Source organism: Polyodon spathula, chromosome 38 (genome assembly GCF_017654505.1).
Source record: "Polyodon spathula isolate WHYD16114869_AA chromosome 38, ASM1765450v1, whole genome shotgun sequence".
Classification (NCBI taxonomy): Eukaryota; Metazoa; Chordata; class Actinopteri; order Acipenseriformes; family Polyodontidae; genus Polyodon; species Polyodon spathula.
This window is the reverse complement of record NC_054571.1, coordinates 1,197,892-1,218,160: the sequence shown is the minus strand read 5'-3', so window position 1 is coordinate 1,218,160 and position 20,269 is coordinate 1,197,892. Positions and strand designations below refer to the sequence as shown.

The window sequence follows — 20,269 nt, the reverse complement described above, 5'->3', positions numbered from 1 at the left end:
TTAGAGCACACTAAACATTCACTGATCGCCCTAATTGAAGTCATGCATATATATATATATATACAGTCTCAATGCATGTATTATATTAGGATGTATAGTAATATGCACATGCATGTTTTCATTTGCATACGAGTCTACACATTTTTTACTTCTTGCTTTAGAATAACAAAGTGTTCTCAATGCACTGATAAATTGACAGCTGATTCACTGTAATCAACGGCGCTGGTTGATTCCAGGTTTCATCTGAATATCCTTGTTTTTCAGGGTCCAAAGGGAATTCCGGGTCCAGTAGGAATGACAGGAAAAGTTGGGAAGAGGGTGAGAATCTGAACAGGGATTTGGGTCGAAGTCTAGATTTAGGTTTTATATTTAACTCAGGATTAGATCAAGTCTACCGATTTCTGGTGCAAAAAGAGTGGGTGAAAATCAGCTAGTATCTTACAAAGCACCCTATACAGGAACAGCAACAATTAAACAATACAAGCCATTTAAATGTGACGTGATTTATATTTGAAACAGACCATCGGATGCAAACTAAAAAGCAGGGTTTCTGATACAGTTTCATTCGCAAAATAAGTTATCATATGAACGATCAAAGCACTACAGTTGGAACAATACATTAAGACTGCAGTGCAATTATGATAGGCACAGCGTGATACTTTATAAAATATCTATACATATATATTGTTATTGTGGAGTGCGGGTATCTGAGTAGTGCTGCCTGGGCTGTATCACAGGAGACATCTCTAGCGCAGTGTGATACTTCATGTAAGGAAGTATTCTGATTGGCTCACCCACTGCCAGTCTTCTGACCTGGTAACTGCGCCACCGTTCCATTCCAACTTAGAATCGAGTTTGATGGCCCAGGGGGTGGTTGCAGTGACTGTGCCGTGTGTTTTGCAGGGGCGGGCAGGGTCAGACGGGATCAGAGGCGTGCCTGGAGAGGTGGGGGGTAAGGTGAGTAAGTTCTTTTTAATGTTCCGCATGAACTGTGATACTGTTTTAAAATCGTGTGTGTGTGTTTTTTTTTTTTTTTTTTGAGAAAAGGATTCTTTTCAGTTCTGAATTGTCAGCCCTGTTCTCCTGAAATAGATCAGAATGAAAACGTACAGAGCCATGGGACGGTTTTTGATTTCACCTGCATGTCTAATTAGCTCCCCGTCACTTTGAGAGGTCCCTCTCTCTTCTCTCCTCTCTCCTCTCTCCTCTCTCTTGCTCCGTCGCTCTGCTGGAAAATAACCCACCGACGGTGGCGGCAGGGCCTCTCGGATCATCTTGTTTTATTCTCCTTTATTCATCTCACTCCCTCCTCATCTCCACTCATTTCTTTTTGATTACCCTTTTTTTGTCCTGTAATCCCCAGTGATGGGAATATAGATCTCTACCGTTATATCTGTACATGCATACATACATACATCAGGTATGGAAATAAGACTCCTATTGCACAGCAGTTCCATTCCTCATTCCTGAGATTGTTACCTGTACACTGGGGCTGATCAAGCTGGTGTTAAAACCTGGAGTGGATGAAACTGCTATGCAATGGTTTTATTTTCATCCCTTTACATACATACATTCCCTTTAAGCTATTGAAATGAAAGTTAGCATGGGTATTCCATAGCATGTGTTCTTCCACACTGTAACTAATCATTGCGTGCTGTTGTTTCATGACCTGCGACCTCAGACTTGTTGGGCCTGTCAGAGCGATGCTGACGCTGAAGTGTTTCAGTTGTAGTCTTCGGCTCACGCTGTTGATCGTGACACAGCTGTACACTTACAGAGACACGCTGCTGTAGATTTTGTGTGACGGAGTTGTAACATTTTCTGGGAAGTGGATCTGTTAGGGCAGCTGTAATAACCAACCACTTTAAAAAACACTCAGTAAAAAAGCGAAACCGATAAGGAACTAAGTCAAGTAGACAACCGTTCTGGCTCAAGCCACTTCGTTGCACTGATGAAGCGTTTCCTCCAGTCTTTAATTCGCTTTTTTGAAAAAGGGAAAACACAGCTGTTAATTTCACAGAACTGGAAGCAAACTGCTAAGTAATATAGACCAAGTCCTCCAGAACACTTCCAATGTGTTTTGTTTCTCATTTTGTGACATTAACAATATTCATTTTTTTCTCCTTTTATAAAAATACTTCATTAAAGCCTGGAGGTTTATGGCCCAAATTATGGCCGCATATGTGGCGGTATTATTCTCTACAGTATCAGATATGGGAGCAGGGTATGAACAGGACGCATAATTAGTCTGTTAATGTTGGCTACATTTTTCCGTAGCTGTGATTGCGCTTAATTATTTCTCCAGCATGGCACTTTCTGCAGTAGAACATGAGCTTAAACATTTTCACTCAGGTGCGAATAACATTTGATTAGGAAAAAATTTAAAAAAAGCAATAGCTATTAATGGCTTGTCTTTGTTTTAAAGGGCGACAGAGGCTTTGACGGTCTTCCAGGCCTCCCAGGGGATAAAGGACACAGAGTAAGTGCAAATAATAGATTGCTGTTACATTAAAGCACATAACCCTGGTCTCTTGCAGTGCCACTGTATTTATTAATAGAAAGCTAAGGGTTTTTTTTTTTTTTTTTTTTTTAAGGTGCGCCAAAAGGTGCATATCCCCTGTGTTTTCTGAGATGTGTTTCCTATAAAACGTCAATGGCTACTCCCTTTTTAATGTCTGTTTGCTTACTAAAAGCCAGATCAGTTCTTAGCGTTCTAATGTATAACCTCCTCCTGCTGCAAGTATGTGTGCCATTGGAATAATGGGGCTGCTGTGTGACTTAGCATGAGATTGGACAGGGATGTGGCTATTAGTTATTATGTCGGACAGCTAATCCCCTCTCTCTCTCTCTCTCTCTCTCTCTCTCTCTCTCTCTCTCTCTCTCTCTCTCTCTCTCTCTCTCTCTCTCTCTCTCTCTCTCTCTCTCTCTCTCTCTCTCTCTCTCTCTCTCTCTCTCTCTCTCTCTCTCTCTCTCTCTCTCTCTCTCTCTCTCTCTCTCTCTCTCTCTCGTCTTTAGGGAGAACTTGGAAAGCCAGGACCTCATGGCCCTGCCGGGGAGCCTGGCGAGAGGGTAAGAATACCGCAGTAGTAGTGGAGGATCCCTGGACCTGGGTTCAAATCCGGCTTGGCTCAGCGGATGATTTTCAAGATTCTGAATCCAAATCACTGTGACTCCAGACATGCATTTGAATCTTATTGTACAGTCCCCTTGTTTGCAATCATACAGATTGGTTCTTCTCATGGCAATCGCTCAGATTGAGAACTCTGTGACCCAAGGTAGTTGGGAGGAGTTGCTCTTGAGTTCCTGTTGCAAGCAATACATCTTCACACTAGGAAGCGCAGGCAACATCAAACCTCAATCCACGGGGGGTGTTCACTAGATGGCGCTGGTGCTTAGAACCACAAAGACCGAGCTAGTACACCCCAAGCACGAGATTAATTTAAAGCTATTCTATCCTCTTTATTAAAATACCCTGCACTGCTCAGTCAACCTACGCTCAGAATAACAAGAAGCAGACATATATCTTGAAATCTGCACACATAGGTATAACAAGAATGCATAATATGATAAGTATCTGGAAAAAAAAAAAAAAAAAAAAAAAAAACATTCTTGTGTTATCGGGATAGGTTGGCATGCAAGCTATTTGCTCAAAATAATGACTGTACATAGAACAGATATTAATATACATTTTAATTATTGAGGATTGCATGTTGGACCCACATACAAGGTTGTTGTTGGACAATTTGGGAATGTTTTATTAAGGATATACAAGGATATTGCCCTCTTAACATGAAACTTGATTAGCTGAGAAGAGTAATTTGATAACATTTAAGAACAACACACACCCACGGAAGGAGGTTTCCTTGCAATGTCAGACCACATGCATAGCTGTAGGAAATTAGCAGATTATATACCCAAATGCAATCCAAATGGACTACTGGATACAGAGAGTCATATTTTCAAAGCGTTTACTCCGGTCTTTAATGAACGCCGATATTTTGGAAAGAGGTCAAACGTCTGTTAATTTTACAAAATTGGAACCCAGCAGCTACGTTATGCATTGCAAGTTCTCTAAAGATCACTCGGTGGGGTTTTGTAGCCATGGAAATGTTTTGGAAGTGAGGAGTCTATGGTAAAAGCTCAGAGAGGATTGATAAAAAAAAAAAAAAGGTAGGAAGGTAGCTGATTGTGACAGGCAGATGGGGAGTGCAGACACAGTTTGCAAGACAGCCGTAAACAGGAGGAAGAAACAGACAATTACATTGAGATTCAAGGCAGACCTCCCAATCTGGAATCTGGGATGAGAGAGCATTGTGGGCTCCAGTCACGTTACGCATGGGGGGAATGTGTCAAGCCAGCATCTGGAGCTGTGTGATTCCTGCCTTCTGCTCCCTTCAGTACTGCGAGCTTCTCAAATCTTTGGGATTGTCCCTGCTCCTGCTTGTAGGCTTTCTTCTATTGTAATAGTGTGTTCTATGAAGTTTGAAGTTAGCTATTATAGCGCACACACACACACACACACACACACACACACACACACACACACACACAGACACATGCTACATGAATATCCCGCTCATAGTGCATTCTTTTTGCAGTTTGGGAGAGTTCATTTTCATTCATGGATTTGTTTTAGAGTCAATTTACTGTATGTTTAGAAATACTGAAAGAAACCCAATAAATGAAATGGCAAACATATCAACGAGCAACATTCTCAAAGGAACATTTATATGAAGACAGTTTGCATATTTCAATCCCCAGAATGCGTTCTGAATGCAGCTGTGGCCAAATGTTTTCCACAACACTATAGAATGAACTCATTGTGCTTCATGAAGTCGAATGAAACCTGCTGAATAATTCTACATTAACATATTGAATTACATACAGCTTTGTAGTTTTCTGTGTACTTAACTCAAAACTGACAAAAATTGGAAAATGTGACATTTCGAAATCTAACATTACTGGAGTACTTTTATGGCTTTTGCAATATCATTTTGTAGTTTTATTGATTACATGATGTTAAATAAAATATCAAAATTATATCATCATATATATATATATATATATATATATATATATATATATATATATATATATATATATATATATATATATTTTTTTTTTATGTCTCATCCTAAAATTCCAGGTGATGCAAAACTTTTGGCTGTAGCTGTTAGATACCAACAGCAGGAGGTTGCGGTTAGTCTTGGCGCTCTCTTATAAATTGCAAGTCGTTGTGTAACACGTATTGCTCTTTGTGTCACAGGGACCTGATGGACCTGCAGGACCAAGAGGGTTGGCTGGAGAACCTGTGAGTATGTGAATGAATGCACTTACCCTGTGTAGCGATGCAGTATATCCCATGTTAGATCATCTCTGTCTGAAGACATGGCCCTTTGCTTGGAGGTAATATGCAGGTTTCACTGTGATTTTCAGATTGAGCTATTCTGCATTTTCACTTTGTAGCTTTGTTTACAGACTCTCCGCACAGACTTCAGTAGTTTCCATTCCAGTATTGCTAGATTCCATGCCACGGTCCTCGTTAGACTGCCCGTCTTTTTGTACAGAGCTGCGTGTTAATGTGCACCCTATCCTACAGGAAGACGCGTTTGCTTTTCATCTCGTTATGTGTATGCAACGGGCAGTGTTGTGTGATGCTCTGTCGTTACCAATTGCATCCCCCTGTCTTAACGTCGTTACACAACCGGTCAATAGTCTCTGTCTGTCATGTGATTGGTTCACATCTCTGTCAGTCCTGCCCCTTCTCAAAGGAACGCCTTTCTCCCCAACACTCTTCACAAGATAAAATGGCTGAACACCAACTCTATGACTTAACAGAAAATTAATTACAAAACACAAAACAAAAGAAAGCCGCTCCAAACGCCGCAATGGTGATTAAAACAGCACTGGCACTGTTTCCTGACTGAAATTCAAACAAATTCAACTCGACGACGTAAACCAATATGACGGGCGGGATATAAACTGGAATTATGCTGCAGTCTGCAAACCAGATGGAGAAAAACTTTGCTAACTGTACGGTATGAACTTCAGAAACTTTTTCTGTTATTTCTTTCTGTTATTTATTATTTATTTAAGTCAGCTATATTTAAACAAAATGTATGCGTCAATATTTATTTACGTGTGATGCGTCAGCTATTTTAAACAAAGTCATAATGGCTATCCAGCCTTGCTCGCTTATTTTCTTGACTGATTCATCTATTAAATATGTACTGCAGACTCAGTTCATAGTACAAAATTAAATGCCCCCCGAGAAGACTATTATTACCTCCAGAGTGCAATTATAGCCCCCAATAGTCTTCCCTCGGGTCAATAATTTTCTACTACAGCCCTCCTCTCCAGTCCGTGTTTGCTATATATCATATTTCTTATTCTAATAAGCAAAAATAGTCCCCGTTCCACCCGGTACTCACCTGTGTTTGTTTTCAAGCTGCATCGAATGCGTTTGAATACACTCTGTTGCACTGATGTTACTCATAGGAGCTCAGCAATGAAGAGATGCACCGGGAACCTGCTTCAGCTCTGCAGTGGCGATGTTGTCATTTCCATATCAGTCACTTTCCCTGCAAAGCGCAGGTGTCGGTTGTGTATGGGAGGCTTTGGCACCTCACCCAAGTTGCACAGCAGGCCCGGCTCCCAACTCTGCCTCTTAAAATTACTTTAGCAGCTGACGACTTCAGACAGGCACCGCAGGCATGTGGCACAGGCTCATTCTGTTTTTCAAGCAACCCGCAGGGATGTGTGTTATTGCATTGGGCAGAATTAAAGGTACTTAAAAATCTTCGCTCCCTTCTCGATTTTTTATTGTGTAGTTGAAAGCTTATTGTGAAGTCCAGCACCTGAAACAGTGTTAATAATGATTACATTATTCTTGCATTATTCTCTTGTGATATTTATTTAGTTTCTTTCCGGATGCACAGATGGGAAATTATATCTTACTGCTGCAATTAATCAGTGCCTTGAGCTGCTGTGTCAGGACCCGCTGTGCAGCGTTTGTCCCTAGTAAGGCTGCTGATTGTTTTGCTTGCTTTCCATGCATCTTGACTCTCTTGTTCTTTCCTGCAGGGTATCCGTGGTTTAGTTGGACCCCGAGGATCTGCAGGCCCCCCTGGACAGCCTGTAAGTGACATTTCCATTTCAGAGTGGTAGCTGGGCAACACAGTGGGTCCGCAGTGACGTAGACCTTGCACAACTGAAGCCCGCAGACAAAGAACCTGATATGTTTTCTAATGTATTGGTGCATTTTCAAATGTGCATGTGCTTGAAGCAGTGTCTCAAGTGCCACTGTATCATGAGTGGCCAAAACTGGCACTTTCCATTCCTGGGCTAAGCTCCGCCCCTGGTTTAATTCAGCCAGTTAAAAATGCATCGAGACCCTGGAGGTGAAGTGCAAGCAGACATCCACCAGGTGGCGTTGAGACCAAAAGGAACTCTGTGAGCCGAGTTCACGGATTAGCACGCTCTTTGATGAAAGTGCACTTTTTTTTATGTAATGGAAAGTCAAGGAGGAAAAAAATAGTGTCATGGTCATCAAACCACTGGGTTACCACACGTGCTCAGTGGATGGGGGCATTGTCATCCTGGAAGACACCCCCCCTCCGGCAGGAAAGAAATGCTGCAACATGTGGTGTAGATGATCACAACCATTAAGTAGCGGTTAGCATTGACCGTGCCTTCTAAGGGAATTATGTGCACCCAAGCCATGCCAGAAAAATGCTAAGAGTCCTTAGTTTTCTTTTTCAGAAACCTGGTGCACATTGTACACTGGTATTAAAAAACTTTGATGCAAAAACAACAAACAACTGTAATCATTTTTTTCATCGTTGATTTTAAAAAGCGTCGTCGTTTTTTATTCTTTCAGGGAATTCGCGGAATGGATGGAGTTCAAGGACCTAAAGGAAACTTGGTAACTATATAAGAAAGAAATAGTCTTTCTTTTAAATACATTTTAGTTTCTGATGCAAAAGACAATAGGCAGCTATCCAGTTCTAAATGCATATGTTCTAGGAATTATCCTTTGAAGCTCACTTTAAAACTCAGGTGACTGCTATTAACTCAGATTAGCTTGGGGTGGAGGTGCCGTTATTTATTTCTCTTCTTCTACTGGTAGATGGCTTAGATTTAAAGAAAACTGTTAGCAGGCAAAACAGCTATGCTGAATATGTGGATACAGGCATGGAAACATTGCATAGCTGTTTCACCCATTCCACGTTTTACTACAAACTTTATAAGGCACAGTGTATAGGTAGCAAGTTGTGTGTCATTAAACTCATAGCAAAACCAGGAATAGACCAAACCGCTATGGAATGGGAGTCTTATTTCCATCCCTGTGGATATCTTCAGAACCACCTCCTGGTTTGGTCATGATTTTTAGAACGAACCGCAGCAAAAAAACGATTTGTGATTTGTCGTTTTTCTTTCTCTAGGGACCTCTAGGTGAGCCTGGCCCCTCTGGGCAGCAAGGAAATCCCGGAGAACAGGTAAGGGAGCGGAATGAAGGTTAAAGTTTATTACTAAAGGAAGTAATGCACTCGCATTCGCCTGGGAATCTGCTGCTGAGCTACAACCTTATATATGAAATCTTATATTACACCTGCAGTCTATAATTCCGTTACAGCCTCCCAAATCTTTTTCAAAACGATTTGCATTACGAATATATGGATTTTGAATGTGTTGTATGACGTGTTATATATTAAGTGCAACCTAAGTGTAATTTCGCTGCCGTTTGCCTTCACTGGGAGTCTTGTTAGCCGGTGAGTCACACCAGAGTTGCCAGTGTGAGTATGAATGAAGGTAAACCTGGAATATACTACTTTGTTATGCTATAAGGATGAAACCAGACCATGTTTCAAACCTTAACAACGTTCCCGTTTATTAATTCCAAATACCCACGTTACATTCTACATTGAACGTTATTGTTTAGATGCAATACGTGCCACTAGTATTAACAGAGATAGACACTTGATCAGATTGCCTGACCCCTGGAGAGAGCCCTCAGACTGACTCACGGATGGTCCACGATGATCCTGGAGGTATTAGAGGCTTCTCTATCTGCGTCACCTCCATGCCTGGTATTTATACCATATGGGCTCAGCACACACGTGACTACAGTCTGTTTTTGTTATCTTACTAATTATCAAAGAGATTTGAGCCCTTTTCTCCTTTCAAGCGCAACCGACCCCTAACCACTAATCTCTTTTACAAGGTTACCGTGGTTGACAGGTTTCCCAGATTTAATTCTGTACATTTCTGCACTTGAACTCTCCAATCATTATTAACCAATGCATTTCGCTCAGCTATGACCTCAAATCCATTTTCACCCTGCGATGGTAAAGTTGCAGTAGTCTTGCTACTGCGTGGCTTTTGCTACTGCAGTCCAGTTTGCCATGATGTTTCTGAGGGCTTGGTAGCTTGCCAATGCTGCGTTTGTGCCACAGTAATTGCTGCTGTTCTTGTTTTTCAGGGTCTGCCTGGCCCACAGGGTCCTATTGGAATGCCTGGTGAAAAGGTGAGTGTGGAAGGGCTCTTCTAGGAGGTGTCTGGTACCCCTCTGCTGCAGTCTCTTGCAGCAATATATCAGCAGGTTGTGGGTCAGATGCATGCATTGCGAGTGTGTTTATTATAAGGACCAAGAGGATGTCACCACAGGTTAGGTATTAAAAGTCTGGTTTAGAAATAATTTCTTGGACCAGTGGAAAGTGGTAATTATGCAAAAAATACCTGTTTGGTATTTGCATGTCGGTTTTCATGTCTAATAAAGAATCTGTATTAAACTGATTAATTGATGAACTGAGCGAATCACTCTGGTTTAATCCACAAAAGAAGACTCACACCAGTGAGCAACAGGAAGCTTAAACAAAAACAGGCTTATGTTCCTGTCTGTGTCTGACAAACCAACACTTACATTTTAGACTAAAGCAGGGGTTGCCAGCCCTGGTCCTGGAGAGCCGCAGGGCCTTCTGGTTTTCACTCCACCCGAGTTCTCCATTACTTAACTGAACCAGTTATTTTCTTAATTGGTCAACAGTTCTTTTTCCAGGTCTTAAATCAATGGACAACTAAAAATATAGGGTCCCCAAATACATAGCCGCTGTCAAAACACTGTCCCTTTGGTGTGTCCTCTGGAATTCCTGTCACTTTCTGTTGCAGGGTCCCGTTGGAAAAGCAGGTCTGCCTGGACTTCCCGGGTCAGATGGTCCTCCGGTGAGTATTTCACAGCCCGAGAGCGCCGCTTGATTAGCTGTTTTGGTGGTCTGTTTGAAAGCTTGTTTGGCAGAGGAGAGGCGTAAACGTTGGTGATTTGAAGCTGCCCCAAACACATAAAATCAACAAATCGTCACCTGCGCTTTCTATCTTTCAAAAAAGACATGCGGTTAAATGATCACAGCTAACGTCGACAAGAATCTCTTTTGCGGTAGAGACATCGGGCAAGCAGGCAAGCAGGCACACATCGTCATTGCTACTCTGTACTGCACTGTAAAAGGGTGGGGGGGGGATAACAAGCTACAGCACAGATCAGAAGGTGGGAATGACGAATAAACTTGTCTTTCTTTCAACAGGGTCACCCAGGAAGAGAAGGCCCACCAGGAGAGAAAGGGGTTTTTGTAAGTTTTGTAACTTCCCCAGTGCATATTAATGTGTTTGTCTAAAACTAGAAGAAGACTTGCATCATCCTTGCAGTCTTTTTGTTGCGCACGGCATCCCTTCGCGGTCGTTGCATTTTTATCGGCATGGAGTTTCCAGACGATAATGGCTGGTATACTAGACTTGACCTGTTCAGCTGTGTATTTAGAGATAAAGGGGGTGGAATACATCTTTTTAAGCAGATTTTTTCCTTCTGTATAGGGTCCCCTTGGAGCCCAGGGTCCAGTTGGCTACCCCGGAACTCGTGGTGTTAAGGTAATTTTTATGTCCCGCCAGGAATTATTTCAGACATGCTCTGGCGAATACAAAGATGAAGACAACCAAGTGTGTTGAACCGACTACTTTGACATGCAGGCTCAAACCAGAGCATTTCAAAACCGCAGTACAGGTTTGCAATGCAAACCTAATCTTCAAATACAGTGTAGTTTACAGTAAGTGCAAGTAACACTAGTAAAAAACAATTTGAACTATGATGCAGAAAGTTAGGATTTACATTGAGGTGTGTCTACAATGATAATAGTAGTTCAATAGTGTAAGGATAGTGCATTAGCTGAAGACCCAGCAACGTGGTGCTTAGGTCAGGCAGGTTCTGTGCATAGTAGGAGGGGCAGATCAAGAGATCTACAAGTGCAGTCTAAACAGGTGAGTCTTGAGGAGGCGACAGAAGGCAGCGAGAGACAGAGCAATCCTGAAGTAGGGAAGAGAAACAGCGGGAACAGGAGGATGGAGAGTGGAGGGAAGGCATGATCAGTCAGCCACGTTAACACCATGGTAAAGGTCATGCACAGTATTCCACCTGCAGTTATCTTGTTAAACTGCATTCAAAGGGAATCGACACCCTATGTGCTGTTGCTGTGTTTATGATTTAAAACTTTGCAGGCATTTCCAGTAGGCACGCTTGATGTTAAACTGCTACTGTCAGCAGAACAGCCGGTCTAAGAACGTGCATGTTCCTCCCCGAGTGCTTGTGAACTACAGACCTGAGCTTCAAGCAGTCGTCTCACATCCTCCGCCAATCATTTATACATCATTATGTGTCAGTTATCCAGAACACAAGCTTGAGATTTTTATCTTTTTATCCCACAGCAGGGAGCCTCAAACCCTATTATAGTCTTCTATTCCCGTATCCATTCTAACATACATCATTCAGTGTTCTGTTTCAGAGACGCAGGCTGCTGCAGTGAGACGGATAATGAGGGCTCTCTGTCATTCTTTCTTTCTTTCTCTTTTCTTTCTCTCTTTTACGCTCATTTTTTTAAAATTTATTTGAACCGATCTATCAAACCCTTTTATTTAAGCAGTTACGATCTGGTTCAAGTTTACAGTGAGAGTGACACGTTGTCTTTCATTTCCAAAGTGCTCCCCCCCCAAAAAAAAAACAAAGTACCCTGTCCTCCAATTAGGACAATGGCAGTTAATGGGGGAACTCTAATTGAAGTGCGTGTTGTGTCCTACTGTTAAGCGCTGTACGTTCTCCCTTGCAGGGTGCCAGTGGTGTCAGAGGCCTCATAGGAAACAAAGGTGAAAAGGTAAGGAATCTGGGGGAGATAGACTCACCTTTAGTTTCATCTGTCACCCACTGGGTTTTGCGCTGGCTGAGCTGAAACGATCAGGCGTGACCGATTCTTAATTTAGCAAGGATCCAAAAACTACGCCGTAATCACATTTCTTCCTGGAACTAGTTGAACTCTTTGATTTTAACTTGAAAGAACAGGGATTTTAATAAGGGAAAGTGGAGGTAAACTTGTAGTGTGGTTTCTATGGCTAACTCCAACGCTACAGGAGTAGGGAAAAGACTCCGTGAACGTTTTACTGTTGTTGGTTTGTTGATTTTAACAGAAAGTGGAAATACGTATAACAGCTAAACTAAATACTGGATCTTGTAACAGCTAATAATAATAATAATAATAATAATAATAATAATAATAATAATAATAATAATATAGTCATGCAAAAAAGAGTTTGGAGTTTACAGAACATTCCAATCCGCGGTGTTTGATTGGTGGAAAGCTTTTGACGGTTCGAGTCCCTTTGTGATGGCCTCTTCTTGTTCTTCTGCAGGGTGAAGATGGCTTCCCAGGGTTCAAAGGCGACATGGGGCCGAAAGGAGATGGAGTAAGACTTTAACACATCCTTCAGAGACTGGCCCTCCGCCTTACACTGAGGCTTTCACTGACTTGCACTGCTTATTAATACAGGGTTAGGATCGCACATGAGTCCTGCCCCCAGTCATGGGTTTCAGAACCTCTCTTGTTTAGGTATCTTAGAGTAAATTCACAAGTGTTGCCACAAAATAAAAGGATAACAAGTAACTGTATAAGAACCAGTATTTTATAAATTGCACTGCAGTTGTAGATTTCCATTGTTTCAACATGCCCGGGCCCAGTTAACTCTGGGGCCCTTCAAAACTAGTTTTCCCTGTCTGACTTGTCTTGTGTCGTCTGTCGTGTTGCCAGGGCGATGTCGGAGTGGTGGGATCCCGTGGAGAGGACGGTCCCGAGGGTCTGAAGGGTCAAAGTGGGCCGACCGGTGAGGCTGGGCCAGCCGGTTCTGCCGGAGAGAAGGTAGTGGCTTCTTATCTTCCTTTGAATCCGCCCTTCCCCTGCTCCTGACCCCTGACAGCGTGTTCCTAATGGTCTCTCTCTCTCTCTCTCTCTCTCTCTTTCAAGGGTAAACTCGGAGTGCCCGGCCTTCCAGGCTATCCCGGGAGACAGGGACCCAAGGTAGGAACTTTCTCATATTGTTCCATCAGGACAGCAGGCTAGGACTGCATCGGTCTGCTGCCTTTGTAATATAAAATATATAATTTTTTCCTTGTTGACAGCCTTTGAAATACAGTTTTAATTAAAGCCGTAGGCGCAACTACATGTCGGCTTGCAAGAGTCTTTTCTTGACGTGTTTTGATGACAAAAATAGTTTGATATTCAGTTAAAGACCTTAATAAGGCATTAGTTAATGCTTTATATTCCATTAATAATGCACTAGTTGTGTAATGCCACTCAAAAGAAAGAGCTGTTGCAAAATTATTGGACTAATCTTGTTGTTTTTTTCCTCTCGCAGGGCTCAGTTGGGTTTATAGGATCTATAGGACTTCTTGGAGAAAAGGGCAAAAGGGTAATTTTTTTAATCAGAATGACACCACACTGATTATACAGTGATAACCACACTGCAGTCTGTAACTAGACACCTATGACATCATCACCATAGAGTGAACCGAAGTTCTAAATAGAACCTTCTGCAGGAACCTTTTGGAAAGTGGGTTCCGATACAGTATACCCGCCTGGGGACTTCACATGTATAGCAGAGCAATGAACCAGAGGAGAGTTTTGATAGGATTTTGAAGAGGGTTCTAAATTCCAGGGTGTGTGAGCAAAGCGGTGAAAAATGCGCCCGACCAAGGTCGGATCACAAACTGACCCTCAGCCTACAGCATCTGAGAAACTGCTGAATTTATACAAACTGTTACACATTTTGAACATGTAGATAGTCAGAGATTCTGACGACCCTCCCATATGTGTGTGCATTTGATTAGACGATCTTACAGACCACATAAAACCACAAACAAATGGTATGCCAGGAAAGCCTTCACCAATACTCCATAATGCTTTTATTTATATACCACGTGGAAAATCATATTAAGAGCAGTTATAGGCTGGAACTGCTTTGTCTGATAAAGAGGATCCACAGGGGGGCGTTTGAACTTGCATTGGATCCTGAGCCACAGCCAGCCTGCTGATTTTGTGCGTTGCATTGCAGGGAGCGGCTGGAGAGTCTGGGGCTGCTGGACAGAGAGGTCCGACAGTAAGTATTCCAAACATTCCTGTACTGGTATGTACATTTCAAGCTGTTTTAAAGTTTGCAAATCGTGTAGAATTTTGTCTTTGCATTGTCAGAAGAATGACGGTCAACTATAGGTGTTGAGTGCAGTAGGTTGTTGTGTGTTTTTTTTCATAGTCAGTATTAGTAGAAGTCTACATGCTGTCCACATGCAGTCTTAAGAACATAAGAACATAAGAAAGTTTACAAACGAGAGGAGGCCATTTGTCCCATCTTGCTCGTTTGGTTGATCCCAGAATCTCATCAAGCAGCTTCTGAAGGATCCCAGGGTGTCAGCTTCAACAATATTACTGGGGAGTTGGTTTCAGATCCTCACAATTCTCTTTGTAAAAAAAGCTGCCTCCTATTTTCTGTTCTGAATGCCCCTTAATCTAATCTCCATTTGTGACACCTGGTCCTTGTTTCATTTTTCAGTTTGAAAAAGTTCCTTGGGTCAACATTGTCATTACCTTTTAGAATTTTGAATGCTTGAATCAGGTAGCTGCTTAGTCTTCTTTATTCAAGTCTGCATATGACATGCCTTTTAAACCCGGAATAATTCTGGTCGCTCTTCTTTGCACTCTTTCTAGAGCAGCAATATCCTTTTTGTAGCGAGGTGACCAGAACTGAACACAATATTCAAGATGAGGTCTTACTAATGCATTGTACAGTTTTAACATTACTTCCCTTGTTTTAAATTCAACACTTTTCACAATATATCCAAGCATCTTGTTGACCTTTTTTTTATAGCTTCTTCACATTGTCCAGATGAAGACATTTCTGAGTCAACATAAACTCCTAGGTCTTTTTCATAGATTCCTTCTCCAATTTCAGTATCTCCCATATGATATTTATAATGTACATTTTTATTTCCTGCATGCAGTACCTTACACTTTTCTCTATTAAATGTCATTTGCCATGTGTCTGCCCAGTTCTGAATCTTGTCCATTTTGAATAACCTTTGCTGCAGTCTTACACGCTGATATGTGCTGAATTAATTCACAGCGAGGAAAGGCTTTATGATGGCATTTCTTATCGGTTATACACATCCCTGATATGATGGCTGGAGTCTTTCTGGTGTTAGTTTTTTCTTTGGCTCTGAATTCCTCTTTCTTATCTCTTATTCCTGCCCGTCTTCGATAGCAAAAGACCCATCGCAATCTACAGTGACATGCCACTGAGTCTTAATTCTTATTTCTAATCTAAATCACGATACTGAACATGAGCTGTTCATCACAGCCCCGTTCACTCTGCTCGCCTCTAACAAACTCTTCTTGTCTAGGGTGCCCGAGGCGGGAGAGGACAGAAAGGACCGACTGGGAAACCAGGGATGAAGGTAGCCACGGATTATCCAGGATTACATGGGATTATTTCAGATTGTGTGGGATTTTTTTTTTTTCTTAGCCGTAATTTAATATATCCCTAATGATATTTATTTTTTTCTTGCATATATATTTGTATGTAATGTGTTTCATTTTTAAAACGCCGAGCACATGAGTGGGGTTGCTTGTGACACAGAGGCTTGTCTCTTTCTTCAGGGCACCGCTGGCAATGAGGGGCCGGCTGGATCTCCTGGCGATAAGGTAAGCCAGAGGAACTGCATTTTGCCTTGGCATCTATACACGTTGTTCAAGAGGAGAGGTTAATTTTCAAAGAGGTCGCGTCCTCAAAGTAATTTAGAACCCTGAAGACAGTGTGCTTAATACCAGGGTCACCTTTGGGCATGCAAAGTGGCTCTTACAGTAGGTGAAATTTATCTATAATGAACAGTAGAATAAAAGTGTGCAGGTGGCAGTCTGTGCACTACAGTATAAGCACCTCCCTGCTCTGTGCTGTATTACTAGTGAAAATCACACAGGGACTTTTTTTGTAATTTATTTTCTTTTGTATTAGGGGCCTCAAGGACCACAGGGGCCAAATGGGACCCCAGGACCTAAAGGGCCAAATGTAAGTAAACTGAAACCTTCATTAAGGACATTATGGTATTATTTTTGCATAGAATGTATTGCCGGTTTATATATAAATGTGCTACGAATTCAGTACAAATCCTTGTCTTTTACTGTTTTAGTTTATTGCTTTGTAACAAGCCATCTCCTTCAGGGTAGGGCTAATCACAACAGTTCTGCAGTGCATGTAGAGCTATGGCTAAAAAGCTTCCCCTTATAGGATTAGCTCATTTTGCTTCATAAAATCAAATGAAACCTGCTGAACAATGTCACGTTAACATATTGAATTATGTACTGCTTTGTAGTTTTCTAGATACTTACTAAAAACTGACAAATTGAAAAAAACAAAATCATTTAGAAATCGAACAAGAAACACTGTACTACTATTATGGCTTAGGGTAGACTTTTGCGATATCGTTTTGTAGCTTCTTTGATTACATGATGTTAAATATGTTCATATAGTTTTTTTTTTTTTTGTTTTTTGTTTTTTTGTCTCACTCCTAAAATTCTAGGGGATGCAAAAACTTTTGGCCACAGCTGTAGTTGCATTTGAAAGGACGGCACGCATCGTGTAGCGTTTCTGCGTTACCCGCTTCCCCCTAGCTCCGACTTCAAGAACCGCTGTTTCTTGAACATTGCTGGATGTCGCGTTAGTTGCCTGGCAACCCCAAACTCTCTCCTTTGCCATTTGACCTCTAGAAGCGTTTTAAGCAATGTACTGTTGGAGAGGAAAGCCATGCAAAAAAAAAAAAAAAAAAAAAAAAGCAGCGAGCACAGAATTCTACTTGTATTCATGTAGGTGCATTGTGAGTCCATTGGGTCCATTTAAACAGAATGCTGAGCACGACACCTGTGTGGAGTCAGAGACAAGTGCCTCCCATTCATAACTGCTAAAGTGAGCGCAACCTTGAAGAAAAAGGACTTTTTTTATGTAGGAGCTTGGTGGTAATGCATTGGAGGGATAGGAGGTGCTACAAAATGCAAGCATTGTGAAACAGAGAGGAATATGTTCAAAATATTTACTCTTTAATGTTGCAAAGCTGAGAAAGAAACAATTGAAAAGGGCCTTCCACAGTTGAGGAGTTAAAGACTGGAAACAAACCCTTTCAAACAACACCCCACTGTGTTCTTCCAAAGCATTGCCACTGAGGCTTTGCATATCTATAACCTTGTCAACCAAAGCAAAAAGTGAAACTAGTCTTACTCTGTGTAGGGGTCTCTGGTACATTTTGTTTTATATGTTCAGTATTTGGGTTTAGTCTCAGTAGTGCTGCATTTAGCAATACTAAATACTGAAGACACATCTAATGAGAAACTGTTTGATAAGAAGTTTTCAGCCTCTAGTCAATGACAGTCTATAGACAAGGCTGTAGAAATTCAACATTGCACTCTCCTCCCAAACACTGTGAGCCAATAACGATACAGCATTCTTTTTTGATCAGCTATTGAAAACATTCTGCAAACACAAACTGCTCATTCAGACGCGTCCTCTCAAGGGTTAATGATGAACTCCTCACAGATTGCTCCTCTGCCTCTGTAAAGTGGGTGACCCCCTGTTTGCATGTGAATGACCTTCTCCCTTTTCTATGCAAGGGTCTGTCTGGAAAAGATGGGATCCCAGGACATCCTGGACAGAGGGGTGAGCCGGTGAGTCACGCAGACCGGGGGGAGGGGGGGTTGAACCCTCTATATTAAATATATATGTTAAAGACTGGAAGAAATGCTTTGAGAATATGGCCCTGTATGTATAATGGACCCTTTGTTTTTATGCTGATTTTAGAGGGCTACTTTGATTCACTGTTCTATGTTGAAAGGGTCAGTGTGTAGAAATTAAGCAGGTCATAAAGCAGGACTTGCCTGCATGACTGAACCCCCCCCCAAATCCAGTTGAAACCTTAAATGAAACAGATTTCAGAAGAGAAAGGCATGATTCATAGGCAGGGAACAGATTTGGTTTCTCTATTTATTTCAGCGATAACCAAACGTGTTCAACACAAAAAAACAAAGAAGCGAAATGCCCGTTTGCTTCAGCAGCCTGACGCTGAAGCTTTGAGGAGCTGTTCAAGACCCAGCTCAGCTTCGTATCGTGTCAGATTTATCAACATGTAACCACAGGCAATTAATTGCACCTTCTATAATTAGCGCTGAGTGGACTTACAATGGCATCTCTTTAATGAATCTGTCTGTTATATATTTCTTTCAGAGTAATTAGGCCATTAAGTAATTTTGTCATTCAGTTTTAAATTAAATAACATTTTCCCATGACACAGTTCCTTAGGTGGTTATTCTTTTAATGATATCTATTACTCCTCTTCGGTCACATTTTTTAAATGACATTTTAAAATAGTTTGTGTCAACTCCTCGCAGTTCGAGAAATGAGATAGATACATAGATTGAAAACTTAACATGGTGCAATTATACATGCAGTGACTGAAGGGTTTGCTGAGTAGAATGTATACTCAGGGCTGCCGAGTTGAAGGAGGCAGAAAGTGTGCTCTGCTTCTGAGTAGTCAAAGTGCGTGCTGTGTCAAACTGGTGTGGTTTGTTTGGTGTTGTTTTATGTCAGGTAAACGGCTTAGCTGTCCTGCGTGTTAGTCAGGGACCTGTTAATGTATAGTCAGAGCTCCAAAACGGAGTTAGGTTTTGTTTATTTGTGTTTTGTGTTTATTAAAAAGTGTGCGTAAGCACTGCAAAATCCCATTTCCGTGTCTGCGTTTTTAAAGGGGCAACAAACCTTGAGAGTTGCAAGATCTATCACAACATATATAGACACACACACACACACACTAACTCTACAAGAACCAGTACTCATTGTTTTAAAAACTGCATCAGACTTTTACAGGGGGTGCAAACTTGTATGGGATTGGGTTTTTGCTTGATTCATCTTGTGTCAGGTGTATTTTTGTGTCTATTACCATGAATTTGCTATGTTTGTAGTACCAGAGTACCACTGTCATTCAGAAGCACACTCTGTTATTAGGGTTAGTAAGAAGTGCCTAGAGGTCCAGTAGCTTACCACAAAGGTGGAGTAACTGAGAAATGATCAATATTTACAGTGATCATGAGCACTTTCCTTAGTTTTTGATTTCAGAAGTTCAGTGCGCACACACACACACACACACAGACACTCACACAGTCACGCACGCACATGCACTAACCAGGTAGGCTGTTTCTACTGTTTTTAAGCTTTTAATGGTTTGTGACACGAACGAGCCCTTGGGTTTGTATGTGCTCAAGAAGAGGAGTCCTGAAGCCCTGGCTTCGTGTTAGTCACTACACAGATATCTTCACTTGGACATGCTGACATTTTTAAAGCTGTTTTCTGGTTTTTTGCGGTTAGGGTTTCCAAGGTAAAACTGGCCCTCCAGGACCCACGGGAGTGGTTGGACCACAGGTGAGCATGTGAAAAAGCTGCTTGGTGCCACAGGACCCGGTTCAGTAAGCCTTTCAGATAGGTCTGCGCTGATAAATGGACCTGTTCCGCTCTAGGAAAACCCTTTTAAAAGTCTGCTATAGTAAAAGCACAGCAAGTGTAATAAAGCACAGTGAAAGCATGGCAAAGCATAGGGAAGCATTGTAAAGCACAGAGAAAGCATGGTAAAGCATAGGGAAGCATTGTAAAGCACAGAGGTATGGTAAAGCACAGGGAAGCATTGTAAAGCACAGAGAGGAATGGTAAAAGCATATTAAAAGAACATGGCAAACCAGGGTAAACTATGGTAAATGGCAGAGTATAACCATGGGAAATGCATGGGAAAACTACAAAATGACCATGCAAATTTTATAACTTTACAGAATGATAAGTTATTCCGAACAATTCAAATAAGGTTAAATACAGGTTTTGT

The 20,269-nt window shown here is 41.6% G+C and overlaps 1 protein-coding gene across 2 annotated transcripts in view; it reads left to right on the top strand.

Moving 5' to 3' along the window:
* Positions 1-20,269, top strand: part of col5a3a (collagen, type V, alpha 3a) — a 112,144-nt gene that overhangs the window by 56,844 nt on the left and 35,031 nt on the right. For both annotated transcript variants that reach the window (XM_041235632.1, XM_041235633.1), the window contains 23 exons: positions 265-318; positions 904-957; positions 2,426-2,479; positions 3,016-3,069; positions 5,267-5,311; positions 7,084-7,137; positions 7,880-7,924; positions 8,445-8,498; positions 9,482-9,526; positions 10,168-10,221; positions 10,578-10,622; positions 10,864-10,917; positions 12,147-12,191; positions 12,724-12,777; positions 13,119-13,226; positions 13,332-13,385; positions 13,723-13,776; positions 14,419-14,463; positions 15,761-15,814; positions 16,017-16,061; positions 16,372-16,425; positions 18,018-18,071; positions 19,765-19,818. In XM_041235632.1, coding sequence (XP_041091566.1) covers positions 265-318; positions 904-957; positions 2,426-2,479; positions 3,016-3,069; positions 5,267-5,311; positions 7,084-7,137; positions 7,880-7,924; positions 8,445-8,498; positions 9,482-9,526; positions 10,168-10,221; positions 10,578-10,622; positions 10,864-10,917; positions 12,147-12,191; positions 12,724-12,777; positions 13,119-13,226; positions 13,332-13,385; positions 13,723-13,776; positions 14,419-14,463; positions 15,761-15,814; positions 16,017-16,061; positions 16,372-16,425; positions 18,018-18,071; positions 19,765-19,818 — 1,233 coding nt within the window. The remainder of the gene's footprint in view (positions 1-264; positions 319-903; positions 958-2,425; positions 2,480-3,015; positions 3,070-5,266; positions 5,312-7,083; positions 7,138-7,879; positions 7,925-8,444; positions 8,499-9,481; positions 9,527-10,167; positions 10,222-10,577; positions 10,623-10,863; positions 10,918-12,146; positions 12,192-12,723; positions 12,778-13,118; positions 13,227-13,331; positions 13,386-13,722; positions 13,777-14,418; positions 14,464-15,760; positions 15,815-16,016; positions 16,062-16,371; positions 16,426-18,017; positions 18,072-19,764; positions 19,819-20,269) is intronic.